Here is a 13,011-nt window from a genome sequence, read left to right on the forward strand (position 1 = left end):
GAAAATAGTGCAATAGGTAGCTTGTAAACACAAAAGGGGTTAATTAAGAAAACCCTGAACAAAAATGTAACAACTCAAAGGGGTGCAAAATCACTCCCTTTAGTGGTCATACTGCACCCACAGCTTCTGGCAGTAGCTTGTACCTGCTTTTGCACCTTGCCCCATCATATGTAAACAAGCATATGCTTTAAAGATCAGTACAACTCGTGCAAATATTTACTAGAAAAATTCTAACCAGGGAAGATTCCACACAAAATCATATTAGTAGAACAAATTAACAGTTCTGCTTTGTACTGAAAAAAAAAAAAAACAGTATTAACAGGGCATTGTATTTCTTTATTTATATAGCACAAGTGTATACAGTGCTTTAGTAGGCGAGAACACAACAGTTACTATAAATTAAACAAGGACAATACCATATAAAGCTAAGATGAGCTCCTTGTCCTGAACTGCTATTAATTGATGAAAAAAAAAACAGCTTTTGCACTATAAGGCAGCAGCACTAACCAATGATCCACCATGCAACACTAATTTACTGTATCTATGTCATGGTATTAATATATGGTGTCCATTACATTTTGAGGCATGACTGGCTTTTCAAAACTTAAAATTTAGAACACCCAGGGAGTTAGATGTAGCAAAACAAGTGCATGTTCTGAATTCTTGCTTATTTTTTCATTACAATGCTATAGTCTTCAACAACACATCAATAAATATATGCATTGGTTAGTTTAGCTGACAAGAATGATAAACAGAAGATTTAGAGACTGCAAATTTGCAAAGAAACCTCAGTAAACAATGAGATAAATTCAGATCTTGCTAAATACGAATAAACAACATTAATCTCATGGTGATATCTGCACTGGTACTAAAGTAAACCTTTTGTTTCAAGCGTAAATTAATGTTCCCCATCATACATTTTGACTTCCCAGCTACTTTCTTCAAAATAAAACTCTTGGTGACTGCCCCTGCTGGCACAAATTTCTTCATTACCACATTTTACTCTGAAATTTATAGAAAGCAAAAAAATATATATATTATTTTAACAGGGTCCAATTAGCATACTGTACCCTTGAACACATTGCTGGTAGCACAAACAGTAATGCAGTAACATAACTAAAACATGAATTGCATTTCAAGCTATGTTTTTGAACACTAACAAAATAGCATTCAGATTTGTAAGCAGATAGCAAAAGTTGAATACTTTAGAGATAACTGCTTAAATATTTTTGCTGAGGTAGGCAACAGCCACCTCCTTTTCTATCTATATATACCTAAAGTGTGGGTTGAGTACTTAGATTACCTGACAAGAGTAAGTATAGCCTAAAAGAAACTTTTCAGAATCTTAGAATAATATTTTTACGTGCCAGGGCATGGTGGTTCTACCTACTCAGCTTTGAGTTTAGAATTATAAAGGCTCAGTGCATAGCTGTCAGAACCAGGGTGAGGTAACAGGAAGAATGTGGCCCTCCAGAATTTTTCATTCTGATTTCTAAATCTCATTGGGGCAGGACAATGGGTAGCCACAAGGTAAGAAGAGCAAGGAAACAAAACTTAACCCACCCCAATGCCAGAAATGAACTTCCATGAACTTCCACTCCAGCTGGTTCCGACATGCCTCTTGATGCATTTAAATCATTAACCAGATAGAGGAATTTTGGCTACATAAGCATTTTTTTCACACTTGCTAAATACCAAAACCCCGAATGAAAGTAGTAGTGTTAAGTAACTCAATAACACACCATCTAGTGATAAGCAAATTTTATTCTGTGCACTTCAAAAAAAGTAGTGGTTGCATCAAACTGGGTGCGGTCATGTTAAATTAAGTGCGGTTGCAGCAAAATAGACACTGTCATGTCAAAATAGGTCCGGTTGCATCAAAATGGGTGTGGTCACGGCAAAAAAAGACACATGCGTCAAAAAAAAGAAGCATGCGACAGAAAATGTTTTGTGAATTTTTCGGCAAAGCGAAATGGGACAGATTCACTCATCACTAAAGACCAGCAAAACTGTTTCAGCAAAAGAAGAAAGGGTGACTATGTAAGGACTGAGGCAGTTTAAAGGAAAAGTAACACTGACAATTTTTAAGTAAAAAATCTATTCTACCCTCCCCCAATAATTGCTCTATCCTGCAAACCACATGGTATTTTGAATGCGTTCTTAGAAAATGCCTGTTAAAACTTGGCTTCCGGTCATTTAAAGTAAGGTGATACCACGAAGGAAGGAGCAGCATCCACTTTGCGACAATCAATTGATCAAGCCTAGCCTTCCTTTTGTATAGGAAGGAGTCAGGCTAGGCTTGATCAATCGATCCTCGCATAGTGGATGCTGCTCCTTCCTTCACCGTATCGCCTTAATTCAAATGAACGGAAGCCAAGTTTAATCAGGTATTTTCTAATAAAGCATTCAAAATACTAAGCGGTTTGCAGGATAGGGCAATTATTGGGGCAGGGTAGAATAGATTTTTTACTTTTAAATTTTAGTGTTACTTTTCCTTTAAGTTTGAATGTAACCAGGTTAATCAAGTTACTATAGTAAAAGGGCCAATACATTTTTATCCCAGACATTTTAAAAGAAAAAAAGGCCTAAGGTATGTAATATTGAATGTATAGCCAAACTACAGTAATTGCCTAGTGCCTTGGCAATCATCCCTCAGATAATTTTTATTTACCAGAAAAGTCACTCTGTCTTGCTGAAAAACTTGTGCATGTCTGGAGATATCAACTGGGAAGAGCAATCCAATGTTGACATAATATGCTACAATCTGACATTTGCAATCTAAATGTCAGATTGTAGTATATTATGTCAACATTGGATTGTGATGCTCATAAGTGTGTACAGCAAGTAATTTGGATATTAATGCATCATTGTGCTCTCTTCCATCACTGCATTTTGTCACTGGTAAATCATTCCCTATACTAGCGGTGTGCCATTTTGGCATACATGCATTCTAAGTTTCAATACCTTGTAAATGACAGACATAAATAGTTGCACTGAACCATTAACCATGCCTGACTTATTTTTATTGACGCTTGGCCTGTTCTACTAAATACCATCCTTAGGTCTCAGTTTTATGGTTTGACCCTTGCCTATCCTACAATTATGAATCTGTTCTACGAGTCTTGACCTTTGACACTGCTTTTACCTGCTGATTTGGTTACGTTGCTTCATCTTCAGTATACAAAATAAACTTTGCTACTCAGGCATTTCTGCTACTCAACCCATTGTTCAGACTGGGACAAAGCCATAGAAGCTGTATATAGTAGGGTGTGCAGGACAGAAGAAAAAGAAGACATATTAAGAGAGAACATACAGAACACTGCATTGTGGGTAAAAATTGTGGTTACTTACTACCAAAGTTTTAATTTGCACATTGCACTTGTGGTCATGAGCACTATTAGATCTGACAGTAACAGATGGCAATAATTATCAATCATTTCTGCATTTTCTTAATAGTCTTGAAGCTAGAAAGTAAGATTGTCATGAAATTAATTTACTACAGATATATTTGGAAGCTGCTGTGGTCTTGGCAGGGAGTTGGCAGATAAATCTCAGACAAATGAAAAGTTACATAATTGTGCGTTGGTATGCTAAAACCATTCCAGCATATAACATGTTTTTACATTTTTTAGAACATTCATTCTTGTTGTTACTGTTAAGAAAATATTCACGGCAAGAAAGAAAGTGTTTTAACATACTTACAACAAATTGCCTTTTTAACAAAGTCCTTGCTTGTTTGCCAATGTGTCAGAACTGATCATACTTCTTTAAACAGTCAAATTCAGTTATTTTTTATGGGGGGTTAGGTTTTGGCAACAGTGATGGCCAGTGATGAGTGAATATCTTGTTTTGCTGAAAAATTAATAAAACTTCCCATTCCCATTTTTTTGCCCACATGTTATGTCAATTTTTTTTATACACAAAGGATTTGGAATCAATGGATCGCAAATGCATGCCTGGTGAAAAATGTTGCTTATTGTTAGTGATGACCGACAACACCCTACTGATTCGAGAATTATCTGAAGAAAAACAAACATTGCAATAAACTTAATGCAGTGCTTATCTATTGCAGACATACCAATTAATAGAAAAAAAATGGGAGGAAAATGTTGATAAGTTGAACGACCCCTTTAAATTTCAAAGTAGTCCATAATGTACTTATTTGTTTTTGACTCTCCTATGCAGAGTTGTCAGAAATTCTCTGTTGCCTAATGCTGCTGGTCACATGTATACAATTACATAATGTGTTGCTATAGTCATTCTGTCACATGGGTTATCCATTTTAACTTAGGTGATAACAATACAGAAGAGGACTCATTTGCCACTAAGACACAAGTGCAAGAACTAAAGAAAGTCAAGCTGTACCCTTTAACCCCCATGCATGGAAAGTTGCACCTGGTGCAATAATTTGATCTACACTCTGCATCCTATAGCTTAGGCAGGGGTGGGTTTAGGGTTTCCTGCATCTGATGTTCCCTAGCCTGTGCTTATGAATAATGCTCAAAGCTAGGAGGCATTCTAGATGATGTCCCCATGCCATTCCATCCATTTAAATGTGGTGCTACTGAATGCAGACAGGGGTGCATATGAAGCAAAGGCAAGGTGGCACCTTGCTCCTTGGTTAGTTACTAAGGCCTATGATGCATTGTTGCAATATTCTCAATGCATTTGTCTAAAGTATTCTTATGTCTCAGTTCTTACATTACAACTGAATACACAATGTATACTGACAGCATTCATTGTGTATTCAGTTCTAAGACTTGAAACCCTCTTTAAATTACCAGATCTGTCAGTTTTCATAAATATGTAGTAACGCAGCTAGCAGACCTTTTCTGAACTTGAATTTAATTCTTTGAGTAAAAAGAATCAGTCTCTGTCAGTGCATTCTGACAGTTTCTGTCTTACCCTTAGAGGTTTTGGGTTCAGGGCTTTGTAATCACTAGAGATGAAAAAAAGGTCTATGAAAATCTTGATTTCATTCAAATAATAATGACAACAATGAAAAAAAGAATTATTTGAGATATACAGTTGATTTTCAATATTTGAGGTTATAGTTAGGGCTACAATAGCTTTAGTTTTGTTTCATATTACATTTTTTTATACATAATAACAATAGCAAGAATTAAATGGATTACCTTATCTTTGAAATGACAGTAAATTTAAATATGAAGTGGATGGGCAGTCACACATCAGGAATCCTTCAAGTATTTTAGTATTCCATGCATCAAGACAAAATTATAATGATTAGCAAGATTGCTTTAATCATAACTGTATTTCTGTATACTGATACAGTATTTGCACTGCTGCACTATATGTTATTTGCACTGTACTTACTGAAAGACTATTAGGATAATGTTAGAGATGGTTATTTTTAATTTTGAAAGGTGCAAGTGTCTCCTTATAATTTTCTTAACCCAATTAATGCAATTGTGTATTTGCTAACAAAAGTGAGTCTATCAGAGACTTTCTTCTCTCTAGGCTATCTTAAAATCCCCTTAGAAGTATCCCCTATTTCTCTTCTACAAGCCTGTAGGGTCTCTTGAGGATAACCCCTCTCAACAGACCTCTGTTACATCCCTCCCCTCCCAATATCAGTTGTTCTTATCTGGCCATAGACTACAATACATTTTACCATCATAAACTGAGTTTGGGTTTTTTAATGCAGGGGATAGGATAAACTTGTACAGTGAAACAAACCATTCCTATCTGTCGCTATTTTATACTAATTAGCAACCAACTGACACCCTTCTCTGTAGATTGTGGAGTCAAGAAATGCAATTTTTTTAATCATTTTTTTATCAATGTTATCAATGTGAACCTTATACTAGGAACAGCAGCATTAATATATTTATGGAATAACAATGTTTCAGGGGCCACCCACAAGAAATGTAATTTTTTTTAATCATTTTTTTTCATCAATGTTATCAATGTGAACCTTATAGTAGGAACAGCAGCATTAATATATATATATGGAATAACATAATGTTTCAGGGTCCACCCACAAGAAAATAACATTGGTTGGACGACTATTTGAAGTACTTATCTACATGTTTCTCACACACCCACACACACACATATTTTCTTTACTCTATTGCCTATAATGGTGAATTTCTCACATTACATTTTTTGCATTTTACATCATTGTATAATAATGGACATTTACTGGACGATACCGCATATACACAACTAAATAAAAACAAATCTTTAAACAATATTATTTTGTACTTTCAGATAAAATGAAAGATACCATTCATGCTATGCCATTAGTACAAACAAGGTGTCTATTTTAAGTGGATGAAAAGCTATATAATTGATTTTGCCAAGTAAATTGCTGTAAGAAATGTTTCTTTAGCCATCATTAATTTCACACTTCACCATGTTTTCAATTTCTTGTTCTCTTAGTTAGCACAAATGCATAGAGTAGTTAATCACTTATGGTTTTATACTCCATTCAACTCCAAAATACATGAATTATTATTGACAATCCAGCTGGTACTGTTTACATCTTTCTGACCAATTCTCATTCTTTCATTACAGTTCTTTAATAGAGCTTTTTATTGTACTACAACAGGGTTTTTTGTGAGTACATGTCAGAAAGTTACTTCTGCTGCTTTTGGGGATCGAGGGGCTGATATATGAACATAGGTAATACATTGCACCAATGCAGTTACCAATAACCAATAGCAACCATTCAGTTTTTTTGTTTCATTTTTTAACTTGTATAAGACTGGTCAAAGATAATTGCTGCTGGTATTGACAATTAGGGACCCGTGGTCTACTAATCTCTACAAATTTTGATGGTTCATTGGCAGCAAAATACTGCATAAATACAACTGACAACAGATGCTTTGCATGTCAGTGGGCCCTGGGCAAAGATCTCATTGGTAGGTCACCTTGGCCATCCCAATAAATTTGTTATAGTGTTACCTTTCAGTAGATGAACTAGAATTTAATAATGCAAGCAATAAAGAGATGCTTTGTGTTTACCAAAGCAGAATTGAGTTCCAGGTGCACCACCCTGAGCCCATGTGAGCAGATAAACCATAATTACATAATTAGAAAACAAAATAAAACATAAAAAAAATCAGTCTTTTATAGATTTAAAAATGTTGTTCTCCCAGTGGATTAAAACAATTGGTCTGCCATTTCAGGAGCATGCTTCAGTCAAGAGTTAAAACAAACAGAAGGTCAGAAAACTGTCACCGTCCTGTTGGTTTGCCTATTTATTAAAACAACCCTGTGCATAACATTTTTCAAAATTCTTAAAAGAAAACAAAAACAAGAATCACATGGCCTAATAAGTCAGTAAAGTACACTGTATTGGTATATATACCTAGGTAGGAAAATGCAGAGGTGATATATGCAGTAACCATTTCAATTTGCAAGTTCTGGGTGAATAAAATGTAAGTTTTTGTAGGAAGTAGCTAGAATAATTTAGACTATAACTGAAATGGCAATGAATACTGACTTTATGGGCTTATTTACTACTGCAAAGTGCAATTGTATTTGTGCAGGTTTGCATGGTTAGTTGCACAAAGAAATCGCATTAATTAAAGGTAGGCGGCATTAAAAGCTGCTCCTTGCACATCTGCATAGTTCTGCTTGATGCCACTCTACATCCTGCCCCCTATATGAATTGTATACAATGCACCTATTGCAGAATGCGTCAATAGATGCAGTTCACTTGTCTCCAAAGAATCAGGCTATAATTGACCCAATTATGCTAAAATTATGGGGCAAATATTGCATTGTGGGTAAAATGCACACTGATACACAAGCTATAATTATTTATGGAAATCATTGCACTGGAGTAACTATTCCTCAGAAGTTAAATGCTGACTACAATTGCAAAGGCAGCATTATGAAGGAGAATTAACAAAATTATCTCATGTGAGAAATTCCAATTCTCAAATTTTTTCATGTTGTTTTAGCTCTGGAATAATTGCATTCACGTATTACTATGTTTAATTGATTTTTAGTAGACTTAAAGTACGGAGATCCAAATTACAGAAAGATCCCTTATCCAAAAGACCCCAGGTCCCGAGCATTCTGGATAACAGGTCCCATAACGGTTTATGGTTTAGTCAAAATAAATAGAGTCTACAAATGGATTAAATTACTTTCATTTTTTCTTATAGATGGAGCAGCTGATTACTCTCTGGATTTTGTTTATTGTCACTATATTTGGCAACTCAGTTGTTCTATATCTGACATGGAAGGAAAGAAAGCGGAAATCTCGTATGACTTTCTTTGTTACACAGCTAGCCATCACAGGTAAGACACATTTCACTATAAGATGCAATAAAGATTGCTGACTGCAGTTGATGAACCAAACATAACAACTAGATTTAAATACAACATTTGTGTTTCTTAAAAGGTAACATATTCAGAAACAAAAGATTTTCACAAGCTCACAATTTTTCTAATATTAAAACAAGCTGAGATTCTCTTTAACACCATGAATTTCAAATACGTTGGGGAATTGAAGTGCCTACATAAGAAGGTAATCTGGTATTAAAAGGTGACCTGACTAAAGATTTTAGTATAAAATATTAATATTAGTAATATTGCAAATGAAGACATGGGATATGTGATTTAACTAGAATTAATGTAGTTGAAACAAACATAATATTAAAAAAAATTTACTACTAAAAATGAGTAGTCATTTGTCTGTTAAGTTAATGTCAATAATTTAATAATATAATTGTTATAACAGGACTTATGTATCCACAAGAGAATGATTTAGGTTAATTTTATCCTACAAAAACAATATCTGCTATTGGTTTCATAAATGCTTTTTATAGGACATGTTAAAGCTAGTGATAAGCGGATCTGTCCCATTTTGCTTAGCTGAAAAACTTGTGAAACTGCTGAAAAATTTGCGAGCTACAAAAAATTTGCAGAATTCGGGTACTGTGTGACTTTTTTTGCCGTGATTGTGCTTTTTTGACTTGACCACAAACCTTTTTGTCTTGATTGCACCCTTTTCGACTTGACTGTGCCTTTTTTTGCGCAAGATTTGCAAAACAATTCACCCATTGCAAAATGCGAAATTTCATGTGCGAATTCACGCCTGCCTAAGAAATTGCTCATCGCTAGTTAAAGCATAGTACATGAACATTAAGTTGCACCAAATATTTCCAGTGTCCCTCGTGCATATAGTGTGAGATTGTATGGCCGTACACTGGCTGATTCTAGCTGCTGCTATCAGTCCTTTAGACTGATTCGGCAGCTTATCTGCCTGTATGTGGGCATGAATGCTGGGAATCCTCGACCAACATCTGGCCGGAAATTGGCCATATTTCCATAGGCAGGTTTGATTTTTCCATTGGATCAGGGACCACATTGGCTCTCTGATACAGTCATCACTATCACTATCCAGGGCAAATGACCGAATTAGCCCGATATCGCCCACCCATAGGTGGGAATATCGACAGAAGATATTCCCAAACCGATCTTACCGGTGCCTACAAATGCCTTATGTGCATGGTATCTAATATTTCTCTGCTGACTCTTTTTTAATTATTTCTCAAATAAACTTCTCTGAATTTATTAAAAAAAAAAGCAGGATTAGTTACAGAAAATGTAATTCTAAACAATGTTCCACATTTTTTTCCAAACATTTTCATGTCAGTTGTAAATGCAATTGCAATTGAAAGCTCTATTTGGCTCTTTATATACTGCTGGTTTTGACTCTTAAAACAATATAGTAGAAGCCATCTCTTCTCCAACCAGAGTTCAAATTCCTGCAATGCTTTCCAAGCCTCTTCAAAGGTCTTTTAATCAACTGGTATAAGCTCAGTTATGTATAGCTGTATATCAATTAGCCCATTATATGCCATATTAAAAAATTATACATTGTTTAAGCTCTCTATATACTAATTTGATTTAGTAGTGTCTGAAACATGTACAAGATGAGGATATGCCAACATGCTGAACACGGGCAGTGCAGTGTTCGTAGGGGGGTGTAACTCTTTATGGTACATTCTGGGATCTGTCCTGTGCTTAGTACACGAGGCCTAATAATGTATTTGATTGTAGAAGGATCATAAACTCAAGTGTAGGTACACATGGGTTAAAAGTTGTTTTGTGCGCACAGATAAAAATCCAAATAATGTTTCAAAAAATTGTTATGAACTGTCTCTGTCTCTGCAACAAGGTGGAAAGCATAACAGAATAACATTGAAAAATATAAAAAGCTTGGCTTTTAATAAATGTTCATTCAGCTAGATAAATTAACAAATAAAAATAATGGCAATAAAAGAACATTCAATTATCAAAGGTATGTATAGGTCAAGTTTTACTAGATGAATGAATGTAATTAATTATTTATATTTATTTGTTGGGATCTGAATACAGTTGTGTTCAAAAGAAGTGCATAAGAGAAGTGCATATCTTGCTCCAACCTTCCAGATTACCACCAATAGTATTTTTTGTTTGATCCAAGGTAGGTGAAGGTCCGTTGCTACGTAAATTATCTGACCCTTGCAAACTCACATGGGTTTTATTACTAAACAAGTGAGTGATGATCTGAAAATTGACCCTTACCCAGCAGAAATTGCTGCTTGCAATTTCTACTATGAGCAATGCATTAGGAAATGGAAGTTAAGAGCAATTTATGACCTCAAGACAATATTTAGAAGACAAATATATATTTCCCAAAATTGCATTTTACAGCAGCTCTAACATGTTATCTGGTGCAAAGCAAAGACTTTGTTATAGTTTATTTATTAAGCACGAGCTTATTCGAAAATGCTGTATTGTTATTGAAGGCAACACAAAAGGTACCCCGAGACAAAACAATTACATACCCACAGGACCCTGCCGCAGAACAGCTTAAAATCAAAGGTGAATGTGGTGCCTACTGGACAAGCTCACTGCCTCTGCTCCAATTCAAATCAATCAATAGGCACCTCTCTGAGGTCATCATAGTCAGAAAAAAGAAGGAGGACAAAAGAGTCAGTAAAAGAGATGCAGTTCATCTGCTTGTAATAGAGAAACTAAATAAATCTAGATGCAGGGAGAAAGGTATGTTATTCTGGGGGCTGAATACAGTAATTTTAGACATTTTAAAAGAAAAGGTTTAGTTATTCTTTAAATTTCAACTCATGAGCGTTCCACTTTTTAGAGGATGAGATATAAGACCCTTTCAATAAAGTGTTTATACACTGGTAAGATGGTGTTGATCATGGATCAATGCCACAAAATACATGAATTTATCACCTATACACATATGACCACATGGACCCGGCATCATGTAGCCTTGGATATTCTGCTTGGCAGGACAAGCCAACTGGACAAGCCAACTGGACGTCCTATGTAACCTGGTCAACCACCTCCCCCCTGCAACCTCCTTCCCCTTGTGTTTGCTACATACGCAATGCTGATGTGGGGGGGGCAGTCATTGGCACTGCCGCTCAATCACCGCGGTGGGGGCCAGGACAAGATAGCGCAGACTAAAGGTAAGCTGGAGAGGTACCTGTCTGGCCACCCTTATCATTGCACTCTTTGTAGGTGCCTCTTTTTTATACCCCTAGTTCGGGCGCTGTCTGCTTGTCCAAAAAGGGAATCCGAGCCACTCTTAAAGGGCATGTCAAGCCAAACATTTTGCCTAATCCAAAAAATAATTGTAAGCAACTTTGAAGTATATGTTTATTACAATTTTCAAGTTATTTGTATATGTATTTTTTTTATTCTCTGCTCTGGTGTCTCTAACATTTTTAACAATGTAACACAAACATATTGTAACACAATGAATCACAAACATATTTTGTTATAACTATTATAGCTATTATGATATCCATTATATTCATCCATTACAAATCAAGATCACTATCTTCCACTTGCAATCTTCTATTTGATACCTGATATACTTCTGCAATAAAAATATAGTGACCAAAATAACAATTGCTATAGGATTTTAAAAGTATTTTCATTCTAATTTTAAAAATAGCTCATGATCTCTTTTTTCTTTTCTTGCTTATAAGCCTAAATCAATAGTGTTATATACCTGAATATTATCTATTAGTATTTCAGTTTAAATGTGTGACCTTAAATTTAGCAGGAAGTGGAGAATAATGGTTTGAAAGCAATGGAAAGTCACTACCTACAAATTGGCAAGCTTTTCAGTTTGTATGCTGGATCTATGATTTTCTTGCATCTCTTTACAGAAAATCAATATTTCTAATCAAGGTAAAAAAAATATTGATAAAGCCATTCCAAGCTCTTAGAAAAGATAAACTTTAACAAGTATTTTAGGTATTGACATGGGATTTTTCTGTTTGTAGTATTTTCTATTCTCCCTGATATACCGGTAAGCCCTTGGCATTTTTAAACACTTAAAGGTATACTGTCATAGGAAAACATGTATCAAAACACATCAGTTAATGGAGATTCTTCAGCAGAATCCTGCATTAAAATCTGTTTTCACAAACAAAGTGTAGCTTACACTTTGGGGCATGTTTATAAAAATAATTAAAAAAATGAAAATACACCAAATATGACAAACTTAATACCATGTTAGGCTTTATAAAATCATGCATATTTAAAAACAAACAAACAAAAAAAAAAACTACAAATGTATTTTATATTGAATATGTCCCCCAGTGTAAAACTCTAGCTTAGGAAGAGGTTTAAACTTGTACCATATCTACATTATATACATATTACATCATTATTTTGAATCAATCTATTTGGTTACTGTCTTCTCCACACACTAAAAGGTAGTTTTAGAATTTGAACTGAGCACTGTAAAACCTTGCTTGCCATATATTTTACTTTGGTCAAAGGAATTCCATTGGAAAAAAAACTATGACTGACCTCATTTCCTAAACTCAATGCTACAACAAATATATGACATCTATGTACTAAAATTGGTTCAGAATTCAATTTACTTCTCATAAGGCCCACATTAAACCTTTGGAACTTTAATTACAAAAATAAAAAATCCAGATAAATAAAAAAAAATGAAATGAATGATTTTAACATTCAGTAGAGATAAGAACACCTATT

General features: G+C 34.8%; 1 protein-coding gene across 2 annotated transcripts in view; it reads left to right on the forward strand.

Moving 5' to 3' along the window:
- npsr1 (neuropeptide S receptor 1) overlaps window positions 1-13,011 on the forward strand; it is an 82,036-nt gene that overhangs the window by 9,420 nt on the left and 59,605 nt on the right. For both annotated transcript variants that reach the window (XM_031904469.1, XM_031904468.1), the window contains exon 2: window positions 8,139-8,274. In XM_031904469.1, coding sequence (XP_031760329.1) covers window positions 8,139-8,274 — 136 coding nt within the window. The remainder of the gene's footprint in view (window positions 1-8,138; window positions 8,275-13,011) is intronic.

This window comes from Xenopus tropicalis, chromosome 6 (assembly GCF_000004195.4).
Source record: "Xenopus tropicalis strain Nigerian chromosome 6, UCB_Xtro_10.0, whole genome shotgun sequence".
NCBI lineage: Eukaryota > Metazoa > Chordata > Amphibia > Anura > Pipidae > Xenopus > Xenopus tropicalis.